This window comes from Mercenaria mercenaria, chromosome 1 (assembly GCF_021730395.1).
Source record: "Mercenaria mercenaria strain notata chromosome 1, MADL_Memer_1, whole genome shotgun sequence".
In the NCBI taxonomy this organism is placed as follows: Eukaryota; Metazoa; Mollusca; class Bivalvia; order Venerida; family Veneridae; genus Mercenaria; species Mercenaria mercenaria.
In genome coordinates this window covers 61560617-61586833 of record NC_069361.1, presented here as the reverse complement: position 1 = coordinate 61586833, position 26217 = coordinate 61560617, and the positions used below count along the sequence as shown (strand labels likewise).

At 35.9% G+C, this 26217-nt stretch overlaps 1 protein-coding gene across 1 annotated transcript in view; it reads right to left on the bottom strand.

The window, feature by feature from the left end:
- The window catches only part of LOC123566185 (nuclear pore complex protein Nup133-like), a 420170-nt gene that overhangs the window by 96724 nt on the left and 297229 nt on the right, over positions 1-26217 (bottom strand). Inside the window, exon 25 of the mRNA XM_053549042.1 lies at positions 23793-23832. Within this exon, the coding sequence (XP_053405017.1) occupies positions 23793-23832 (40 nt within the window). The remainder of the gene's footprint in view (positions 1-23792; positions 23833-26217) is intronic.

The following is a 26217-nucleotide window of genomic DNA, read 5'->3' as shown; positions in this document are numbered from 1 at the left end:
AATTACTGAATGTATCAAGGGGGGCATTTCGTGTTCGACGAGCTCTTGTTGATACAATGCTTGTAAAAATGCAAAAAATATGATGACACTAACCTTTGTTGACGTTCTTTTATCGCAACATGCACTAGCTCAGACGTCGCGACAGAGCAATTTACCGTATACCTCTGAAAGAGGTAGCTCTGTTGTTTACCAGGCCTGTATATAGTATTTTGATCAAAAGAACTTTACCAGTTTCCATCTTTTTCTGATCTTGTATCCAATTAGAAGGGGTATGACTTTAATTTATCGCAATGTAAATGTGTGCTTTGTGTTTCTCGCCAATCCAGAGATTTTAAGGCTTAACTTGTTATTCTATGAGTAAGTTACAATTTTCTAAGTGCAGATGCAGCTAAACATTTCTGTTTTATACATTTTGTGAGTACAGTCGCTTTACTGACTTTTACTGTTTAGTTATATATATTTACTTACAAATGAAAGTTCTTTCAAAAGAGGCATACATCTGGAGACATTTTCCTGCTGTAAATAAGAGGACCATGATGGTCCTGAATTGCTCACCTGTTCCCACATGACCCAGTTTTGAGTATGACATCATTTTTTCTATTATTTGACAAAGTGACCTAGTTTTTGACCTTGATATCATCAAGATAAAAATTCTGACCAATTTTCATGAAGATCCATTGAAAAATATGGCCTCTAGAGAGGTCAAAAGATTTTTCAAATTTTAGACCTAATGACCTAGTTTTTGATGGCACGTGACCCAGTTTCAAACTTGACCTAGATATCATCAAGGTGAACATTCTGACCAATTTTTATGAAGATCCATTCAAGGGTATGGCCTCTAGAGAGGTCACAAGGTTTTTCTATTTTAAGATCTACTGACCTAGTTTTTGATTGCAGTTGACCCAGTTTCAAACCTGATCTATATATCGTCAAGATAAACATTCAGACCAACTTTCATACAGATCCCATAAAAAATATGACCTCTAGAGAGGTCACAAGTTTTTTTTCATTATTTGACCTACTGACCTACTTTTAAAAGACACGTGACCCACTTTCGAACTTGACCTAGATATCATCAAGATGAACATTCTGACCAATTTTTATGAAAATCCATTCACAAGTATGGTCTCTAGAGAGGTCACAAAGTTTTTCTATTTTTAGACCTACTGACCTAGTTTTTGACCGCACGTGAACCAGTTTCGAACTTGACCTAGATATTATAAAGATGAACATTCAGACCAACTTTCATACCGATCCCATGAAAAATATGGCCTTTAGAGAGGTCACAAAGTTTTTCTATTATTTGACCTACTGACCTAGTTTTTGACAGCACGTGACCCAGTTTCGAACTTGACCTAGATATCATCAAGGTGAACATTCTGACCAATTTTCATGAAGATCTTGTGAAATATATGGCCTCTAGAGAGGTCACAAGGTTTTTCTATTTTTAGACCTACTGACCTAGTTTTTGACCGCAAGTAATCCTGTTTCGAACCTGACCTAGATATCATCAAGGTGAACATTCTGACCAACTTTCATAAAGATCCCATGAAAAATGTGACCTCTAGAGTGGTCACAAGCAAAAGTTTACGCATGTATGCACGCACGGACGACGGACGCTGCGCGATCACAAAAGCTCACCTTGTCACTATGTGACAGGTGAGCTAATAAAATACTTGCAAACAGGTCACAGGAATCAGAAAGCCAATCTGATGTTAATCAAGAAGGACTGTCCCACATGCTGTCAATATCTTTATCATATTCGAGCACAAAAACAGAATTAGAGCTAATTAAATCATTATGTTTATAACACCAAATTACATTACAGAGCGCAGGCTATCTTTATAGTCATTTTATCAAAGTACATCTTCTCATTATATGTATTAGCAACTCAGTGCGAGCTTTAGGCTTTCACTTGTATCATAATAAGAGTAGTTATAAATATGTATAGAAATGAAGTTTTCATTATGAACTTGACCGACAGGAAATGTGTGAAGAAATCTAGTACTAAAGAAAAAAATCAATTTTGTCAGATATCTTATAAGAAAAACGATTACTGCGATATATCAATGTGTCCACCCAGCAGTCTGTGCCTCGTTTTGGATAACAATGTGCAGATAACTCTGCATGCAACAAAGGAATGGTAAAAGGGTCTATTAGTATGCAGTATTAAGTACCAACGGGGCACAGTTCTGTTAAAATACAAGTCCAAAATATGCGACCTTATACACTGACCCTTAGTCTATAATAATAATAATAATAATGACTTTATTTATTGAGGCAACACTATTAGGCATGCCCAATCTTCCAAGTGAGCCTCAAATTATGTACAATATTTACAAATAGATTTCAAATACAAAATTGACAATAACATGATGACAAGACAATCCAAGCATAATAATATATGTTATGTTGTTCATTTTCCAGTTTGTCAAATAGGATCTTTTGAACTGCTTATGACTGTTAGAGGTTTTTACTTCAAGAGGTAATGTTTGTTGGTTTGTTGGTTTGTTTTGGGTTTAACGCCGTTTTTCAACAGTATTTCAGTCATGTTACGGCGGGCAGTTAGCCTAACCAGTGTTACTGGATTCTGTACCAGTACAAACCTGTTCTCCACAAGTAACTGCCAACTTTCCCAAATGAATTTTCAGAGTTGGAGGACGAATGATTTCAGGCAAAATGTCTTTTATCAAATCGTCACGGAGAACATACGCCTGCCCGGGGATCGAACTTGCAACCCAGCGATCCGTAGACCAACGCCCTTACCTACTGAGCTAAGCGGGCGGGCTCAAGATGTAATGAGTTCTAGATTTTTGGTGCTGAGTATTCAAGGGATTTTCTGTACAGTTCTAAGTTTGGTTTAGGTACTTCATGACATTTATTTGATTCTGACAGGGTTCCCTCAAAGAAGAGAAAATAAAATTCCCTGACTTTTCCCTGACATTTCTCTGACCAAAGTTCAATTTTCCCTGACCAAAACGCTCAGTGTTCACAGAAGTTTAGCTGGCCATAGATCTCAAAATATTGGCCTCAATCCTCTGCATCAGCTTAGCTAAATTTTACCGCCTTTCTTGTTAATATTATGATAACCATGGTGTAAATAAAGTTTGTTCCAGATAAACAAACCCTGTATTATTTTAGTGAGATGTTAACAGGCAACAAAAAAAGTCCATACTATTCTATGACCATGTTTTCGGTTTTACTACTGGATAAGTTGACAATTGTATGACATTCTGTCAAAATTTGCCTTTATTCATACATGATTTTTATAGAAAATAACATTTTTTCTCTAAAATTTTATGTAACTGTGGTAGGTCCCTTGCAGAGTTAATAACAGTCATGTATGCTGCAATATATTGAGAAGTAATTTGTTTTGTTTTATACCACAGTAGTTCAGTTTGCATTGTAAAAATAATAACATAAGATTAGACATGAAATTAATTAGACATGCCAGTTTATTTTCAAAAGTTAAAAATTTCTGAACTTAGTGTATTTGTGTATAGAATAAATAATATTTTCACCAATAATAAAATCTGAAATTAACTAAACTGCTGCAACTGCCATTTGTAAACATATCATCATTTAATATGATTAACAAGAGCACTGCCTTTCGGTTGCAGACACTGATCTGATTTTATTTGTCTCTTCATATTAGAAATATTGCCCTATCCATGATTTTCTAAGTCCAATGGGGGCCATAATTCTTGCAAAAAGCAATGTAAAGTTACGGTACTTGCTGTGCAGAGTCAGCTTTTAATGGCAAATAAATGCTCCAAGTTTTAAAGCAATAGCTTTGACCATTATGGAGAAAAGCTGACCTAAACGCAAAACATAACCAAGAAATCAGATATTTGCTAAGTCCAAAAGAGGCCATAATTCTTGCAAAAAGCAGGATGGAGTTATGTTTCTTGCTATACAGGGTCAGCATTTGATGGTGAACAAGTGTTGCAAGTTTAAAAGCAATAGCTTTGATAGTTTAGTAGGAGATAAGCTGACCTAAACAAAAACTTTCAACTATGCTGAGGACTACACATTTAATAACATTTGAAAAAGATGACACTGTTCGAAGCAAACAAAGGGATATAATCTTCTAAACAAAATCTTGTTCTACAGTCTAATTTTTCTGTTAAAATTCTACACTAGTTTTGTTAAACAGACTTAATCATAGACAGACTAATTTTTGGATATGAAATACAGAATAATTTTATAGTGCTAACTAAAATATTTGTAAAAGTGCTAGGTTTAGCCTTTTATTACATTCTTTCTGCTTTTTTACAAATTGATTCCTAAACCCTAGACCTCTAATTCCAAATTTCCCTGACTTTTCCCTGACTTCTGCCCAATTTCCGAATTTCCCTGACCAAATACAAATTTCCCTGACTTTTCCCTGACCTTGAAAAAAAAAATGTTTTTCCCTGACCGTGGGAACCCTGTCTGATCTTAAATTAATGTAAGGATTATGTACAAATTTAAATTTACTTTGAAGATAGGATGGACTAAGATTGTTAATTGATTTAGAGACTAAAATTGCTTTCTGATTATGCAGTCGTTCATAGAATTTCATCCAGTTCAGCTCTTTAAACAAATCTTCAAAAAATTTGTCAAGGATTACTTGAGCTGCTCTTTTTTGAAGTTTTGTAATTTTTTCCATTCAATCTCTGTTGCAGTTACCCCAAATGATGCAGCAATAATCCAAGTGGGGTAAAATATAAGCATTAAAGAAAAGTTTTCTCTGGGGAATATCTAGGTAGCGTTTAATTCGTTGTAAAAGAGGTGATGGGTTCAAAGTATCTTTATTAGTTCCTCTTGATGAGGTAATCATTGCTTTGGTTTCTTGTACATTAGCTGTCATATTATGCTTGCACCAGCCCTCAATTTTAGAGAGTACAGATTGCAACTCTGAACTGATTTCTTGTTTGGTATTTCCAATGACAGTTAAGGCTGTATCATCTGCAAAAATATCAGTGAAACCTTAGTATCCCCCGCCGAAAGGGTTTGTGGTGAGGAATGGCAAAAAAATAAACACTGATGGAAAACTAAAAATAAAAACAAGAGGGCCATGAAGGCCCTGTATCACTCACCTGACTACTGACCTAAAGATCATCAAGATTAACATTCTGACCAAATTTCATTAAGATATGGTCATAAATGTGGCCTTAAAAGTGTTAACTAGCTTTTCCTTTGATTTGACCCGGTGACCTAGTTTTTTTTTATCCCACATGACCCAGATTCGAACTTGACCTAAAGATCATCAAGATTAACATTCTGACTAAGTTTCATTAAGATACAATCATAAATATGGCCTCTAGACTGTTAACAAGCTTTTCCTTTGATTTGACCCAGTGACCTAGATTTTGACCCCACATGACCCAGATTCGAACTTGACCAAAAGATCATTATGATTAACATTCTGACAAAGTTTCATGAAGATAAAGTCACAAATGTGGCCTCTACAGTGTTAACAAGCTTTTCCTTTGATTTGACCTACTGACCTAGTTTTTTACCTCACCTGACCTAGATTTGAACATGAACTATAGATCATCATGATTAACATTCTGACCAAGTTTCATTAAGATATGTTCATAAATGTGGCATCTAAAGAGTTCACTAGCTTTTCCTTGATTTGACCCAGTGACCTAGTTTTTGACCCCATATGACCCAGATTTGAACTTGACCTAAAGAACATCAAGATTAACATTCTAAGTTTCAAGAAGATACAGTCATAAATGTGGCCTCTACAGTGTTAACAAGCTTTCCCTTTGATTTGACCTAGTGTCCTAGTTTTTGATCCCATCTGACCCAGATTTGAACATGACCTATAAATCATCAAGATTAACATTCTGACCAAATTTCATTAAGATATGGCCATAAATGTGGCCTCTACAGTGTTAACTAGTTTTTCCTTTGATTTGACCTGGTGACCTAGTTTTTGACCTACATGACCCAGATTCAAACTGGACCTTGAGATCATCAAGATTAACATTCTGACCAGGTTTCATGAAGATAAAGTCATAAATGTGGCCTCTACAGTGTTAACAAGTTTTTCCTTAGATTTGACCTGGTGACCTAGTTTTTTTTTATCCCAGATGACCCAATATCAAATTCGTCAAAGATTTTATTGAGGGTAACATTCTGACCAACTTTCATTAAGATTAGGCCAAAATTGTGACCTCTAGAGTGTTAACAAGCTTTTCCTTTGATTTGACCTGGTGACCTAGTTTTTGACCCCAGATGACCCAATACCGAATTCGTCCAAGATTTTATTGAGGGTAACATTCTGACCAAGTTTCATTTAGATTGGGCCAAAATTGTGACCTCTAGAGTGTTAACAAGATTTTCCTTTGATTTGACCTGGTGACCTAGTTTTTGACCCCAGATGACCCAATATGGAACTCATCCAAGATTTAATTGCGAATAACATTTTGACCAAGTTTCATTAAGATTGGGCCAAAATTGTGACCTCTAGAGTGTTAACAGTCTAATTGTTGATGACGACGATGGACGGACGACTGACAACGATGGACACAGGGCGATCACAAAAGCTCAGGTGAGCTAATAAAGAAAACAAGAGGGCCATGATGGCCCTATATCGCTCACCTGTTATCATTCAGGGTGGCCACCAAAAATCTGAAGTAAATTTCCCTGATAATTCCCTGAATTTTCCCTGACAGGATAGTCAGTTTCCCTGATACTTTGTTCGGCGTAGCAACAATTGTGAATATAAATGTAGTAATATTATGGCCTCCATCCTCCCCTTCTAGCCATACCTTCTCCACCAATAAACTTGTTTATTTTACATCTATTTTATATACATATGAAATTATATTTATTTATTATATTTTGAAAATATATTCATTATTTATTTTATTTTCAGAATCCTGTTTGAATAATCAATTATATAGAGGAAATTAAGATCTCACTGAGCAACTTCAGTAAGAGTACTGAGCATGGTAAGTAACAATTCAAAACAGCTCAAAAAAAGAAAACTTCAATACTTCAGCAGCAATGACTTACATTTCACATACATGTACATACCATTATTTATTTTGTAACTTGTTTTGATACTAATTCCAGTGTCTTTTATTGCCTATAACATTGATTATTCAAATTAACAATGTGATTACAGCTTTAATCAGTTATCATGTTTTAATGTAAATGAACTGAACCTGATTTTTAACATTCTCCTTTACAATGCCACAAAGACACTACAATCTTCATAATCATACTCAAGGGGGGTATTCGATCTACTCCTTACCACCGAAACAAAATGGCAGCCAAAACTGAAAATGTGAGGTTTTTTTTACTTTTTATCTTTTTTAAGGATTTCTAGGCCATTACATATGGCTATCAACCTGCTCCACTGTTTTTTCTATCAACCGGTACCTTTCACTTTGGAAACAGTGCTGTAATTTGTCTGGAATGCTGGTCATGGGATTTGAATCGATGGAAAATCCTCCGTTAAACACGGGATAAGGAATAGTGCGATTAGCAAAAATGGTCTTTTTTCCTAATTATTCAAATAGCTGTGAGCTGTTTTTCTGATTAGAAGTAAAATTTCAATATATATTTCCTTCATGGTTAGTCTGGAGCTGATTAAAAGTCGTAATTTTGAATTACACAGTCTTTTGTCTGATGGTAAGGAACAGTGTACGAAAATAAGAGGATAAGGTGCAGCTCACTTCTTCAAGTGACCTTTTTCTTCGCTCTTTTCAGAGACAATCAAGTAAAATTCTGATAAAATAATATTTTGGTGATCATTTATAACCATCTCTTGCTCAATGTAGTAAGATTTAAAAGGTATCCGCCTGTCTATCAGACACGTGAAAGTTTAGCAAGTATTTAATACAGTATCCCTTGCCAACATTTAACTATCTGTAAATTTCTTTTTGGTATAGGAGGGTTTACACTATGTGCTTTTACATTTGTGTTTTGACAAGTGGTGCCTATGCTTCTAATGTTTTTGGAGTTCCCACTATGTGTTAAAGCATACATGTTAATTTCAGGGGTGAAAGCAGTATCATAAAATACGTTTATCAACACATCTAGTTCCATAAGTTTTATAAATAAACGAATCTAAATATTAATATTATGATTTGAAAACACTACTGCTAACATCTTTTTATAAAAGGACTACACCTTATTTTCCAGAAGCCTTTCTCCTAATGGTATATAATAATTCAAACATTTTAAAAGCTTTTTTGGGGAAGTAATACACCCAAAATCACTAATTAGGCGCAAATAGGTCGTAAAAATTCTGAAAAAAAATAATTTTGAGGTATACAAGTAAGGTGCTTTCATTTCCAAAATAAAACATACCTAGATTAAACACACAAAAAAAAACAACCATGAAAATTTTCACTGAAGAAAGTTATGATACATTAAAAAACATCACCACTTTTTCCTTGAGGGTTTTCAAAATACATACGTGACTACAACAGTGATTAAAAAACAAACTGTTTTCGGGAACAGTAACGCGGTTAACTGTGTCGGTATGTTTAGTAGAACAGCTGAAATTATACCAGCATTTTAACAACATACTGATTATACAAACTGCATTTATTTTTCCGGCTTCGTATATCAAACTAACAAGATGAACTGAAATCAAATTTTATTTAAACATTCAGAGTGAACTAAACCATTTTTTTTTTCTTCTTTTTTTTTCTATGTAATTTAAACGTAATACAAACAATACTTTTGTCTGAAGGAAAAGTCCTGGAATATTTATAGTCATTCTAACAGCTTTGAGAACATTCTATCATATTTTCATCATACATAACACAAAATCGATGAGTATGCTCAAGGTAACGTATGAACCAGTTAAGTAAATTATGCATGTACAATGTATTTACCGATACCACTTTTCGTTAATTTAATAAAATCTTTTATATGCCCTTTGAATATGTTTCAATTACATTAAATTTTGTATTACTGTTAATGGGCAATAGTGTAATCTCATATGAATTCGATCATCTATGATACTGCCCTGAAATTTATGTACGTCCTAAATTTCTAGTATATTGGTCCAAAACTATAATAAAGAAAATGTTTTAAGATGTTTAATCACTATCGAGGCAGTTATGCATATCATGTGAACTGCAGAAAAGAAGAATAAACAATATCGCGACAACAAATAGCTTTTTTTGAAAGCAAATACATACGTTACTGCACAATTACACTGGCATGTAACCTCCTGCTGTACAAAAATAAGAATCTGCGTTATGTAATCGTCAAAATTCTACGAAACGATATAAAATCCATCCTGTACGAATGAATTGAAGCATTAGGATTGATGTAAATGAATTACAGATCAAATGGAACTTGAATTACATTGTCAAATCAACTTTGGAGATAAATAATGGCACCCGTTCAAAATTAAACATAATGCGAAAATACTTTTCTATCTATTCATATCCTGTATATTCCGAACATGATATTCAAATTATTTTATTACTACATTACGAATGCCACAAAAAAAAAAAGAAATGTTTTTTTATTTGAAATTATACATACGTTACTTTTGGTTACGTATGTATCACTCGTACACACTGTATCTTTACTTTTATATACATTAATATTATATGTAATGATTTCATTTGAAAATAATAAGCATATTCTATGTTTAAAAATTATTAGATATGAAAATTTATTACGATGTGATATTATTCTCTTATATCTATAGCATACAATTCTCAAAACTAAATTTGTTTACAATGTGTACGTGATAAAAGGTTATCAAAACTAAAAGTTGACGGCCTAAAAAGCTTGTATACATGAAACCCTGCGTCACTGTTGACGTATGCTGACGTAGGAGTTAGTTTTAAATGTTTCAGTAACGTATGTATCGATCACGTATGTACCATTTCCTTCTTTGATGCTCATAAAGAATATTCATAGATAGATATTTGTTGCCTAAAGGGTAATCAGCTATCAGATATGACAATGAACTTCGTCTTTAAGAGCATTAAAAAAATGAATTAAATTGTGATATTTCTACAATACGGTAACGGATGTATCAATCTGTTATATACCCTTTTGGGTAAGGTTTTCCACGCTGATATGGTATAAAATGTAACCCGAATTAACAGCATGAATGAGCAAGCATAATAGTTATATAATTTACGAACAGACATGTGTGAATGTTTATTCTACCCAGAAACGGCAGAAACATTATCATATTCTTTGGCATAACGTATGTATCATTATGGTTGAGACATCATTTTAAATGATGACTGATACCAAAGGAGTCCGGAAAAATTTGTATCTATGCTTGATTATAAAATATCTTCCTATGTTACTTCATAAAAAAATATGTGATTTCGTTGACTACTGATGAATTTTAACTACAAGAACATTCATTAAACATATAAAATGAGCTGGCGACAGTAACGTATGTATTGTTTACGGTAGTTTGAAGCTTCTTAAATTACTAACAGACAAAGGTAACAGTCAAAGATTCGGTATAAAAATCAAACAAGCTTAGTGCTATATGACATGGAGACAAATTACTCTTCTATTGATTTGTGAATAAGATAGTAAACAGTAACATACACATGCGCCTCACTAGTGATTTTGGGTGAATAATTCCTTTTGCATTTTTAAATGAAGACTGAATCCGAGTCCCCGTTATTATAGCCATGTTTATGAAAATGTTTACATTTTTCACTTTTTTCATGCAGGCTGATGAGACATCCTACTTGGAAGTCTTTCAAGTGAGACTGGATTACCGTATGTTTTTGCATACAGAATAGAGCATTGTCCTGTTCAGAATGCCTGGTTTATATATTTCAAAAGCACGACAACCAAATACTTATGCTGAAATATTATTCATTTTACACATGGAAATGCACAGCAACTGAAAATTGCTACTAGTATTATACTACACGAATTACAGTAAGATAATCAGAGTTTCACTTTAAATATGCAAATGAGATTGTGAAATATAAAAAGCAACGGTTCTTGGCTGTCATGAATAATCATAAAAGTCTACCAAGAGACCTAACCGATTTGTAATTTCCAGAAGAATCGTTGTTGTTTATATTTCGTGAAAAGCTTCTGAAGTGGAAATCAAATTTTTGTAGTATATCTTCTGAAGAGGAAATTGGTTGCTTTGTATATTTAACCAATGGAAAAATCGGTTACATTTGCTCCCTACCTATTTAGCATTTGAATGGCCAAATATAAGTTCCTATAAAATGTTTGATTGGCCAAATATCTGGTCAAAAGTGATATAAGACACCACGTAGAACAGAGGACAACAGTTTTGTTTAATCGACAATCACTGAAAAAGGCAAGTGTGCTTACCTACTGACATATCTTGTCTGGTAATATGTTCATTCGGGGATTATGTTTCTGTTCTACTCCTCAATCCGACCCCTTCAATTATTACATGGTAGAGAAATGTCAACTGGTTATCTCAGAAACGATGAAAGAAAACTGTAAAATCCGTTTGAAAAAATTGCACTGCACCTTATCCTCTAATTTTCGCACACTGTTCCTTACCATCGGACAAAAATTGTGTTTTTGTGAAAATACGAACTGTGATCTGCACAAAACGAACAGTATTAGATAAGTATGTGGAAATATTCCTTCCAATTAGAAAAATAGCTTACAACCTGCGATATATTAGGTAAAAAAGACCATTTTTGCAAGTCGCACTATTCCTTATCCCGTGTTTAACGGAGAATTTTTCATCGATTCGAATCTCATGACCAGCATTCCAGACAAATTACAGCACTGTTTCCAAAGTGAAAGGTACCGGTTGATAGAGAAAACAGTGGAGCAGGTTGATAGACATGTGCTTTTGTCTAGATATCCTTGAAAAAGAAAAAAAGTAAGAACAAGAGGGCCATGAAGGCCCTGTATCGCTCACCTGACCTATTGACCTAAAGATCATCAAGATCAACATTCTGACCAAGTTTCATTAAGATATGGTCATAAATGTAGCCTCTAAAGTGTTAACTAGCTTTTCCTTTGATTTGACCCGGTGACCTAGTTTTTGCCCCCACATCACCCAGATTCAAACTTGACCTAAATATCATCAAGATTAACATTCTGATTAAGTTTCATGAAGATACAGTCATAAATCTGGCCTCTAGAGTCTTAACAAGCTTTTCCTTTGATTTGACCTAGTGACCTAGTTTTTTAACACACCTGACCCAGATTTAAACTTGACCTATAGATCATCATGATTAACATTCTGACCAAGTTTCATTAAGATATGGTCATAAATGTGGCCTCTAAAGTGTTAACTAGCTATTCCTTTTATTTGACCCCCGTGACCTAGTTTTTGACCCGACATGACCCAGATTCACACTAGACCTAAAGACCATCAAGTTTAACATTCTGACTAAGTTTCATGAAGATATAGTCATAAATGTGGCCTCTAAAGTGTTAACAAGCTTTTCATTTGATATGACATAGTGACCTAGTTTTTGACTCCATCTGACCCAGATTTAAACTTGACCTAAAGATCATCAAGATTAACATTCTGACCAAGTTTCATTAAGATATGGTCATAAATGTGGCCTCTACAGTGTTAATTAGCTTTTCCTTTGATTTGACCTGGTGACCTAGTTTTTGACCCGACATGACCCAGATTCAAAATTGCCCTAAAAATCATCAAGTTTAACATTCTGACCAAGTTTCATGAAGTTATAGTCATAAATGTGGCCTCTAGAGTGTTAACAAGCTTTTCCTTTGATATGACCTGGTGACCTAGTTTTTGACCCACCTAACCCAGATTTGAACTTGAGCTATAGATCATCAAGATTAACATTTTGACCAAGTTTCATTAAGGTATGGTCATAAATGTGGCCTCTACAGTGTAAACTAGCTTTTCATTTGATTTGGCTTGGTGACCTAGTTTTTTATCCTACATGACCCAGATTCAAACTGGACCTTGAGATCATCAATATTAACAATCTGACCAAGTTTCATGAAGATCCAGTCATAAATGCGGCTTCTACAGCGTAACAAGCTTTTCCTTTGATTTGACCTGGTGACCTAGTTTATGAACCCAGATAACCAAATATCGAACTCGTCCAAGATTTTATTAAGGGTAACATTCTGACCAAGTTTCATTAAGATTGGGCCAAAATTGTGACCTCTAGAGTGTTAACAAGCTTTTCTTTGATTTGACCTGGTGACCTAGTTTTTGACCCCAGATGACCCAATATCGAACTCGTCCAAGATTTTATTGAGGGTAACATCCTGACCAAGTTTCATTAAGATTGGGCCAAAATTGTGACCTCTAGAGTGTTAACAAGCTTTTCCTTTGATTTGACCTGATGACCTAGTTTTTGACCCCAGATGACCCAATATCGAACTCGTCCAAGATTTTATTGAGGGTAACATTCTGACCAAGTTTCATTAAGATTGGGCCAAAAATGTGACCTCTAGAGTGTTAACAAGCTTTTCCTTTGATTTGACCTGATGACCTAGTTTTTGAGCCCAGATGACCCAATATCGAACTTGTCCAAGATTTTATTGAGGGTAACATTCTGACCAAGTTTCATTAAGATTGGGTCAAAAATGTGACCTCTAGAGTGTTAACAGTCAAATTGTTGACGACGGACGGACGGACGGACGGACGACGGACGACGACGGACGCCGGACACAGGGTGATCACTAAAGCTCACCTTTGAGCACTTCGTGCTCAGGTGAGCTAAAAACTCACATTTTCAGTTTTGGCCGCCATTTTGTTTCGGTGGTAAGGAGTAGATCGAATACCCCCCTTGATACTGCATATTAAAGCAGAAGGTTACAAATAAAATTAAGCCTTTAAGCATTACAAATATATAACTTTCTAAACATTATCAATGTTCTACATCACAAACATTCTAGCCATTCAGGTTTCTAACAAGCTATACTCACAAAACTACCAGTAACTGCAGTTTTCACTTTGATTTTAAAACACTATTAATGTTAGTACAATTATGTAAATCAAAACTGAATGTTACATATACACATAAACAATCCAGCACTTTAGTTTCTAATATGAGGCAGTGGGAAATAACTTTTCCTGCAGTTTTAACTTTTAACTTAAAAAGAAAAATATTAAATCAGGACAAACGGTCTTCAAGATTTGACATAAAAGTTTCTTCGAAAATGAATTAGTCCACTAAATTCGCATACAACTGTCAACACCTCGTTGCATTCATAACAACAATTTCATCTTTCTGGTAAACTGAGTTTAATTTAAACTCAAGTCATGACATGGGACACCAGCATAATGACTTAGTGGCCAGTATGGATTAAACAAGAGCTGTCAGTGGACAGCACGCTCGACTATTCTCAGTGCTTGATAGTATAATATAAGCAATGAGTAAAAACTTTAACATCACAATAAGCATATTCTAAGTCGAAAAGGGGCCATAATTAGTCAAAATGCTTGACAGAGTTGCCTCCTCCTTTTTACAGACTGGGGTCATGATGGTAAGCAAGTATGCAAAATATGAAAGCAATATCTCAATGGACTTTGAAAATATTTGGGGTTGTACGCAAACTTTAACATTTATTCTAAGTCGAAAAGGGGCCATAATTCAGTCAAAATGCTTGATAGAGTTGCTTCCTCCTTTTTACAGACTGGGGTCATGATGGTAAACAAGTATGCAAAATATGAAAGCAATATCTCAATGGACTTTGAAAATATTTGGGGTGGTATGCAAACTTTAACATTTATTCTCAGTCGAAAAGGGGCCATAATTCAGTCAAACTGCTTGATAGAGTTACCTCCTCCTTTTTACAGACTGGGGTCATGATGGTAAACAAGTAGGCAAATATAAAAGCAATATCTCAATGGACTTTGAAAATATTTGGGGCGTAATGCAAACTTTAACATTTATTCTAAGTCAAAAAGGGCCCATAATTTAGTCAAAATGCTTGATAGAGTTGCCTCCTCCTTTTTACAAACTGGGGTCATGATGGTTAATAAGTATGCAAAATATGAAAGCAATATCTCAATCATCAATGGACTTTGAAAATATTTGGGGTGGTACGCAAACTTTAACGTTTATTCTAAGTCAAAAAGGGGCCATAATTCAGTCAAAATGCTTGATAGAGTTGCCCCCTTTCTTTTTACAGACTGGGGTTATGATGGTAAACAAGTATGCAAAATATGAAAGCAATATCTCAATGGACTTTGAAAATATTTGGGGTGGTATGCAAACTTTAACATTTGTGTGACGCTCACGCCGATGCCGAGGCGAGTAGGATAGCTCCCCTATTCTTCAAATAGTCAAGCTAAAAAGCCGCCTGTACTCTGATCAGGAACCACCCTGTTCATTTTAACTTTATAGACATGGCTGTTACAGTTAATGTGCACAAACAAACAACATGGATCCTGATCAGACTATACAGAATGTACAGGCTAGTCTTGATTTCATTACTGGTTTCAAAGCCAAAGAGTTTTCTCATGAAGCTGCTAATTGTATGGTTTTAAAAATATATTTCATAATTATGCTATTCAAGACTAATGTAAATGTTTGTTAATAACTAGCAAAAGTCTAACAAGCAACTACTATCAATACACAGGTACTTCTAATGCATGATTCAAATGTTGGTATACATTTTGTTAATGTCAGTAATGTACTGACATTCAATTCATTTTAGTTTTTAGTTGTGTAACAACTTCTGCTTGCTTTCAAAGTACAATGTACTAGTATTTGAGTTCTGGGGCAATGGTTACTCAATTCCATTTAAGCTTCTCTCCATTTTAGAAACAAAAATTTATCTCTTATAGTTGATAAATAACAGTTTTAGAATCATCAAACAGTGAGTGCATTTGCTAAGTATAGTATTCTGTATTATATAAAATAAAGGTAATTATTGTGAAGAAGAGAAACCACCAGTAGCCAAGACATAATTATATAGTCTTTTAAATTTTTTCTTTCAATTTTTGAAAAAATCCCTGATAATTCCCTGATTTTTTCAAAATTTTCAAATTCCCTGAATTTTCCATGCAGGGAATTTTTTTTAGCTTTTTTCCCTGTTTTCCCTGTTTTCCAGAGTCGGTGGCCACCCTGTCATTGCATTTGAGGACAAGAAAGTCCTCAGAAAAAATATCTAAATCCAAAGGACAGGAACAACAAAGGGAAGAATTTAAACAAAAAGACAAAAAAATTCTTACAAGGTACAGATGTGTCAAAATACACCTAAAGATTGGAGGTACCATCCATGCTGTACCACAGAAAAGGTCTCGGTTTTTCCCTACGGCCAATAATAAAAAAGTTACTAAAAATAAGCTATTTATAGTAACGAAAGTAATTAAAAAAAAATATATATTGTAAAAGTGAACAAAAGAAAGATCTGCCAAATAAATCTGTTGACATAAACGAAATTTCAGATCAGTATCTTCATTAGTTACGGAGATATACCCATTTTAATTTGAAATAAAGGGGGGTAATTTGACATAAAATCAGTCCATAGTTATCTACCCTGATTGTCTCACTCCAACTAATAACAATAATGAAATTTCAAATACGTCCTATAAGTACTTACTGATATAAATCCATTTTGATTACAATCAGGGGAGGTAATCAGATATAAAATAACTCTGGAACCTACGATTGGATCTGATTTGTCATGGAATCCAAGATTTATTGTTGTTGAAGACATTTTGGAGGTTTGTATCAAATAAAACCATAAATGAAGTCTCTATATGGCTGCAAAAGCCCAAACAGCCAATTTTGGACCTTCAAGGGGCCATAACTCCGGAACCCATGATGGAATCTGGCCAGTTCAAGAAAGGAAGCAAGATCTTGTGGTGATACAAGTTGTGTGCAAGTTTGGTTAAAATCAAATCATAAATGAAGCTACTATTGTGCAGACATGGTCAAAATAGCTTATTCTGGCCCTTTCAGGGGCCATAACTCTGGAACCCATTATGGGATCTGGCCGGTTCAAGAAAGGAACCGAATCTTATGGTGACACAAGTTTTGTGCAAGTTTGATTAAATTCAAATCATAAATGAAGCTGCTATTGTGCAGACAAGGTCAAAATAGCTAATTCTGGCCCTTTCAGGGGCCATAACTCTGGAACCCATGAAGGAATCTTGCCAGTTCAAGAAAGGAACCAAGATCTTATGGTGATACAAATTGTGTGCAAGTTTGGTTAAAATAAAATCATAAATGAAGCTGCTATTGTGCAGACAAGGTCAAAATAGCTAATTCTGGCCCTTTCAGGGGCCATAACTCTGGAACCCATGATGGAATCTGGCCAGTTCAAGAAATGAACCAAGATCTTATGGTGATACAAGTTCTGTGCCAGTTTGGTAAAAATCAAATCATAAATAAAGCTGCTATTGTGCAGACAAGGTCAAAATAGCTAATTCTGGCCCTTTCAGGGGCCATAACTCTGGAACCCATAATGGGCATAATCTGGCCAGTTCAAGAAAGGAACCGTGATCTTATGGTGATACAAGCTGTGTGCAAGTTTGGTTAAAATAAACTCATAAATGAAGCTGCTATTGTGCAGACAAGGTCAAAATAGCTAATTCTGGCCCTTTCAGGGGCCATAACTCTGGAACCCATAATGGGATCTGGCCAGTTCAAGAAAGGAAGCAAGATCTTATGTTGATACAAGTTCTGTGCCAGTTTGGTAAAAATCAAATCATAAATAAAGCTGCTATTGTGCAGACAAGGTCAAAATAGCTAATTCTGGCCCTTTCAGGGGCCATAACTCTGGAACCCATAATGGGATCTGGCCAGTTCAAGAAAGGAACCGTGGTCTTATGGTGATACAAGTTGTGTGCAAGTTTGGTTGAAATAAAATCATAAACTAGAAAATGCTTTTGTAAAAAAGCGTATGTCTCCCCAAATGCAAAGTCCTATAGGCAAGAAGTCAATAGGGGTCAGGAGCGAAAGTCAAAGAGACACTGATGGTTGGCTGCAATAGGGATCATCTACTTGGTATGTCCAGTCATCCCGCTAAATTTCAACACTCTTGGCCTAGTGGTTCTCAAGTCACTGTTCAGGCTCCTGTGACCTTGACCTTTGATCAAGTGACCTCAAAATAAATAGGGGTCATCTACTCTGCATGTCCAATCATCCTATTAAGTTTCAACATTGTAGGTCAAGTGGTTCTCAAGTTATTTCCAAAAAATGATTTTACATGAACTGGCCACTGTGACCTTGACCTTTAATTGACTGACTCCAAAATCAATAGGGGTCATCTACTCTGCATGTTCAATAAGCCTATGAAGTTTCAACATACTGGGTCAAGTGGTTCTCAAGTTATTGATCGGAACTGGTTATCAATGTTCAGGCCCCTGTGACCTTGACCTTTAACGGAGTGACTCCAAAAACAATAGGGGTCATTTACTCTGTATGAACAATCATCCTATGAAGTTTCAACATTCTGGGTCGAGAGGTTCCCAAGTTATTGATTGGAAATGGTTTTCCATGTTCAGGCCCCTGTGGCCTTGACCTTTAACAGAGTAACCCAAAATCGTTAGGGGTCATCTACTCTGCATGACCAATCATCCTATGAAGTTTCATCATTCTGGGTCAAGTGGTTCTCAAGTTACTGACCGGAAATGGTTTTCAATGTTCAGGCCCCTGTGACCTTGATCTTTCACAGAGTGACCCCAAAATCGTTAGGGGTCATCTACTCTGCATGACCAAATATCCTATTAAGTTTCAACATTCTGGGTCAAGTGGTTCTCAAAAGACTGACCGGAAATGGTTTTCAATGTTCAGGCCCCTGTGACCTTGACCTTTAATGGAGTAACCCCAAAATCGATAGGGGTCATCTACTTTGCATGTACAATCATCCTATGAAGTTTCAACATTCTGGGTCAAGTGGTTCTCCAGTTATTGATCAGAAATGGTTTTCCATGTTCAGGCCCCTGTGACCTTGAACTTTGATGGAGTGACCCCAAAATCAATAGGGGTCATCTACTCTTTATGATCAATCATCCTATGAAGTTTCAACATTCTGGGTCAAGTGGTTCTCTAGTTATTGATCGGAAATGGTTTTCAATGTTCATGCCCCTGCGACCTTGACCTTTGACAGAGTGACCCCAAAAACAATAGGGGTCGTCTACTCCAGCAGCCCTACAACCCTATAAAGTTTGAAGGTTCTAGGTCAAATGGTTCTCCAGTTATTGCTCGGAAATGAAGTGTGACGTACGGACGGACGGACAGACGGACAGGGCAAAAACAATATGTCTCCTGGGGGAGACATAATGAAACCACTATCGTGCAGACAAGAAATTGTTGAAGCATGCACGGACGGACGGACGATGGACGAAGGGTGATCACAAAAACTCACCTTGTCACTATGTGACAGGTGAGCTAAAAAAACAAGAGCTGTCTCCATAGGATGACACATGCCCCCGATGGCACTTTGAATGAAAAGTTATGGCCGATGTTAGAGTTTAGGACCTTTGACCTACACGTCGTCTTACTGTGGTACACTTTCATGCCCAATAATTTTAAAATCCATGCATGAATGACAAAGATATGGACCGGACACGCCCATCTATGCACTATCATGAAATATGACCTTGAACGTCTAAGTGCGACCTAGACTTTTGAGCTATGGACCTGGGTCTTGTGCGTGACACGTCGTCTTATTGTGGTACACATTCATGTCAAGTTATTTGAAAATCCATCCATGGATGACAAAGATATGGACCAGACACTAATGCACTATCATGAAAAATGACCTTTAACGTCTAAGTGTGACCTTGACCTTTGAGCTACGGACCTGGGTCTTGCGAGCGACAGGTCGTCTTACTGTGGTACACATTCATGCCAAGTTATTTGAAAATCCATCCATCGATGACAAAGATATGGACCGGACAGGAAAATTGCGGACAGACTGACAGATGGTTCAAAAACTATATGCCTCCCTTCGGGGCCGTAAATAAAAGGGGGGGGGGGGGGGGGGGGGGGGGAAGTGATGCATGATCGTGGTGGTTGGCAAGACTGGGTGGAGAAGTGAGGTGGGGGGGAACGGTACAACTTTGCATGTTGATAAATATTCATGGAAGGTTAAAAAAAAAACAAACCAACAATAATGAAAAGGAATGCAATTTTTTTTTGGGGGGGGGGGAAGTGGGTGTGACCAAGGCAAGGTGGTAAACAAGCGTGGGTACACAACTTCACATGTTCATAATAAATGTTCATGGAAAAGAATGAAAGAAGTTTAATGAAATCTTATCAATTAGTTGGTTTGTTATGTACAAATCTGTAGAATTTTAAACAATTAAAGGGCAATAACTCTAAGGAAAATTGAACAATATAAAAAAAAGAATGACAGGCATCATCAAAGTATATTGATTCATATTCATTTCACATTTCATGTAATTCTTCCAGCTTATTACTGAGAAATGGCTGCAGACACGTGGATTTTTCATTAAATCAAGGGCAATAACTCTAAGGGAAACTGACCAATCAAAAAAAAAAAAACTTGACAGGCATCATCGCAGTATGTTGGTGCATGTTTATTTCAAGTTTCATGAAATTCTACCTGCTAGTTACTGAGAAATGGCTGCAGACTGATGCACGGACAACACCATTTCAATACCCACCTCCCGATTTCATCGGCGGGGGATAAAAAGCAGAGGGCCAAGCACAGAGCCTTGAGGGGACCCAGACATTATTGGCTTTGATTCAGATATTTTTCCAGAAATACATACTTTTTGAAATCGATTACTTAAATATGATTTAAACCAATCTAGTGATTCTTGACTTAAGTTGTATGTTTTTAGTTTTTGAAGCAGTACCGAATGGCTGACTAGGTCGAATGCTTTAGACAAGTCTAAGAATATTGTACCAACCAGCTGTCCATTGTTTAATTGCATTTATCCATTTATCTGCTATAGATGTAAGGGCTGTTTCAAAAGAATGGTGACTCCAAAATTCTGATTGATATTCATATAAGAACTTACTGCTTTCAAGGTAGGCTTTCAAACTGTCACTGACATGATGTTCAATGACCTTTGATAATACAGGCTAAACTGATATTGGGTAGTTTTCTTTTTCTGATTTGGACCCTTGGGTCAGTTGTCACTTGTGTGAAGTTTCATTAAATTGTGTCAAGGGGATGAGAAGTCCCTTAACTCTGCAGAATTTTTTCTGAAAGAACCTAACATGCACCATGCACAACTACTGTTGTTACAGATCACTTGTGTGAAGTTTCATTAAATTGTGTCAAGGGGATGAGAAGAGTTGGTACGCACAAAATTCTATCTACGGATGGATGGACAGACAGACGGACAACCTGAAACCAGTATACCCCCCTTACAACTTTGTTGCTGGGGGGAACAAAAAAGCACATAATTTTGACTTTAGCATCTGGACCTTTGACTTCATATACTCACCATAAAGATAGGTATAAAGTTTGAATCCAATGTATCACCGCATAATGCTGAGAAGTTATCAATTATGAATAATTTTAATCAAATTTCCAAGAAAAACAAGGGCTGTCCGACAGTAAGACAGCCAAGCTCAACTATTCGAAATATTGTCCCAGAAGCAGGAAAATATTACCCAATAGGTTAAATATCAAAAGAGTTTTAAGTTCAAAAGGGTGAATAGTTTTACCAAAATGCATATATGACTGAGTTATGGGACTTGCTGCTATCAACTAGTTTTATAACCCCGAAGGCACATGTGAAGTTTCAAATCAATATCTGCATTAGTTTTGGAGATAGAAACTTGCATGTAAAACTTTAACCAGAATTTTCAAAGTCCAAAAGGGGGAATAATTTGCCCAAAATATATGCCAGAGTTATGGGACTTGATCCAGTGAGGTTAGTAATTGATCTAGAAAAATAAAAAAGTAAGTTTCAAATCTATATGCCTTTTAGTAATAGCTGTATGTACTTGCACGCAAAACTTTAACCAGAATTTGCTAAGTCCAAAAGGGGGCATAATTTGGCCAAAATGAAGGTCAGCGTTATGGGACTTGCTGCTATCAACTAGTTTTTATAACCCCGAAGACACATGTGAAGTTCAAATCAATATCTGCATTAGTTTTGGAGATAGTAACTTGCATGTAAACTTTAACCAAAATTTTTTTAAGTCTAAAAGGGGGCATAATCTGCTCAAAATACATGTCAGAGTTATGGGTCCTTGACCCAGTGAGGTTGTAATTGATCTAAAAAGAAAAAAATAAGTTTCAAATCTATATGCCTTTTAGAAATAGCTGTATGTACTTGCACGCAAAACTTAACCAGAATTTTCTAAGTCCAAAAGGGGGCATAATTTGGCCAAAATGAAAGTCAGAGTTATGGGACTTGCTGCTATCAACTAGTTTTATAACCCCGAAGACACATGTGAAGTTTCAAATCAATATCTGCATTTGTTTTGGAGATAGTAACTTGCATGTAAAACTTTAACCAAATTTTCTAAGTCTAAAAGGGGCATAATCTGCTCAAAATACATGTCAAGTTATGGGTCTTGACCCAGTGAGGTTGGTAATTGATCTAGAAAAAGAAAAAATATTTCAAATCTATATGCCTTTTAGAATAGCTGTATGTCTTCACGCAAACTTTAACCGAATTTTCTAAGTCCAAAAGGGCATAATTTGGCCAAAATGAAAGTCAGAGTTATGGGACTTGCTGCTATCAACTAGTTTTATAACCCCGAAGACACATGTGAAGTTTCAAATCAATATCAGCATTAGTTTTGGAGATAGTAACTTGCATGTAAAACTTTAACCAAAATTTTCTAAGTCCAAAAGGGGGCATAATTTGCTCAAAATACATGTCAGAGTTATGGGACTTGACCCAGAGAGGTTGGTAATTGACCTAGAAAAAGAAAAAATAAGTTTCAAAGCTATATGCCTTTAACTGATGGCTGTATGTACTTGCATGCAAAAACTTAACCAAGGTGTGACGCCGACGCCGAGGTGAGTAGAATAGTTAGACTATTCTTTGAATAGTCGAGCTAAAAAGGGACATAACTCTGAAAATATCACTGAGAAAGTAATGTCCCTTGTCATACATGTGCGCACTGTCACTACTATATGCAAGTATTCCAAGTCTCGGTTGAATATCTTTGATAGTGTTCAAGATAATTGACTATATCAAAAACATGAACCAAAATGTTTAAGTTAGAAAGGGGCATAACTTTGAAAATATTGCTGACAGAGTAATGTTCCCTGTCATCCATGTGCACACTGTCGCTATATGCCAGTATATTCTAAGTCTCAGTTGAATCTTTGATAGTGGTCAACATATTTTACTTTAAGAAAAACTTGAACCAAAACTTTTAAGTTAAAAAGGGGCATAACTCCGATAATATTGCTGAAAGAGTAATGACCCTTGTCATCCATGTGCACAGGGTCGCTATATGTAAATATTCCAAGTTTCAGTTGAATATCTTTGATAGTCTTCAAGATATTTGACATTACCAAAAACTTTTACCACCGCCAACGCCGGGGTGAGTAGTACAGCTCTCCATATTCTTTGATTAGTCAAGCTTAACATGTTGAGGCAGGACTATGGAAGCAGGAGTATCCACCTATACTAATAGTTAATCCTGAACAAAGTTCAGGTAAGCTAATAAATTGTGGCCTCTAGAATGTAAACCAATTTTTCAAATTAATTGCCCATGAGCCAGTAAAAAACTTACATGAGATTTTATTAAGCTTCCTGACCAAGTTTCAATAAAATTGTGACCTCTCGAGTTAAACTGTTGAAGACACTAGACGACAGACTAAAGGTGATCATAATAGCTTACCTAGAGCATTTTGTAATCAGGTGAGCTAAAAACTTCTATAAGAACAAAGAGACGACACTGTAATTACAGCAAAACTGAATTTGAACAGGAAGACAATATTACCTTCTTTCATGTACCAGGCAAACAGGAAATCAGAGAAACCCTGAAAACATAAATAAATCTGTATAATAACTAAAAGACGCTTTTGTAGAAAAGCGCATGTCTACCCCATGCACAGTCGTTTAGGCAAAAACTCAATAGGGGACAGGAGCTTAAGTCAAAGAGACACTGATGGTTGGCTGCAATAGGGATCATCCCACTAACTCTTAACATTCTTGGCCTAGTGGTTCTCAAGTTATGAACTGGAAACGGTTTTCCATGTTCATGCCTCTGTGACCTTGAGCTTTGACTGAGTGACTACAAGATCAGTAGGGCTTATTTACTCTGCATGTCCAATCATCCTAATAAGTTTCAACATTCTGGGTCAAGTGGTTCTCAAGTTATTGACTGAAAAGTTTGACCCCAGATGACCCAATATCGAACTTGTCCAAGATTTTGTTGAGGGTAACATTCTGACCAAGTTTCATTAAGACTGGCTCAAATTTGTGACCTCTAGAGTGTTAACAGTCAAAACTGTTGACGACGACGACTGACAACGAAGGACGATCACAAAAGCTCATCTTCAAGCACTTTGTGCTCAGGTGAGCTAAAAATTCACTATTTTGTCTATTTCAAGGGCCATAACTCTGTAATAAGCGCTAAGATGCTCAAGAAGAATGCCAAGTGTGTAAGGTCACATCATGATAAAGACTCAAGCAATGTTTCATGAATTTACATCAAATACTTTTTGAGCTAGGCACATAATTAGGTTAATATGTGCATTTTTTACTATTTCAGGGGCCATAACTCTGAAAATAGGGGGCGGAGGCAGACAAAAAATAGGAGGTGCACAAGTTCATATCATGATTAAGACTCATGCAAGGTTTAATCAATTTATATGTAATACTTTTTAGTTAGGTGCGTCACAAGGTGAAAATGTGCATTTCTGACTATTTCAGGGGCAGTAACTCTGGAAATAGGGGGGCAGACCCAGATGAAAAATATGTGTGCAAGTTTATTTTGTTTGTTTGTTTTGGGTTTAACGCCGTTTTTCAACAGTATTTCAGTCATGTAATGGCGGGCAGTTAACCTAAACAGTGTTCCTGGATTCTGTACCAGTACAAACATGTTCTCCGCAAGTAACCAAGTAACTGCCAACTTCCCCACATGAATTATCAGAGGTGGAGGACGAATGATTTCAGACACAATGTTTATATCATGATAAAGACTCATGCAAGTTTTCATCCATTCATATCATATATGATATACCTTTTGAGCTAGATGTGTCACAAGATGAACTAGAATGTGTCTGTAGGACACAGGGTGTGCCCCCCCCCCCCCCCCCCACTGGTACATTTGTCACAAATAAGGGGAAACAATTCAAATGTTTGCAGTCTTAATAGGGTATAGCTTAAAAAAAAAATGAAAAGGATTCATTTTTCTATACCATATACTTTTTGAGCTATGAGCACCACAAACAAAAAATCCACTATTTTGGATATTTCAAGGGCCATACCTCTGTAATAAATGCTAAAATTCTCAAGAAGAATGCCAAGTGTGCAAGGTCACATTATGATAAAGACTCAAGCAAGGTTTCATGAATTTACATTAAATACTTTCTGAGTGAGGCACATAATTAGGTGAAAATGTGCATTTTTTTACTATTTCAGGGGCGATAACTCTGGAAATAGGGGGCGGACCCAGATTAAAAATAGTAGGTGCGCAAGTTCATATCATGATAAAGACTCATGCAAGGTTTCATCAATTTATATCAAATACTTCTTGAGCTAGGCATGTTACAAGGTGAAAATGTGCATTTTTGACTATTTCAGGGGCCATAAATCTAGAAATAGGGCGCGGACCCAGATTAAAAATAGTAGGTGTGCAAGTACATATCATGATTAAGTCTCATGCAAGGTTTCATGAATCTATATCAAACAGGTTTTGAGCTAGGCTTGTCACAAGGTGAAAAAGTGCATTTTTGACTATTTCAGGGGCCATAACTCTAACAAGAGGACCATGATGGTCCTGAATAGCTCACCTGTTCCCACATGACCCAGTTTTGAGTATGACGTCATTTTTTCTATTATTTGACATAGTGACCTAGTTTTTGAGCTCATGCGACCCAGTTTTGAACAAGATAAAAATTCTGACCAATTTTCGTGAAGATCTATTGAAAAATATGGTCTCTAGAGAGGTCACAAGGTTTTTCTATTATTTGACCTATTGACCTAGTTTTCGAAGGTACGTGACCCTGTTTGAACTTTAACTAGATATCATCAAGGTGAACATTCTCACTAATTTTCAAGGCCTCTAACGAGGTCACAAGGTTTTTCTATTATTTGACCTACTGACCTAGTTTTTTAAGGCACATGACCCACTTTCGAACTTGACCTAGATATCATCAAGGTGAACATTCTGACCAATTTTTATGAAGATCCATTCACAA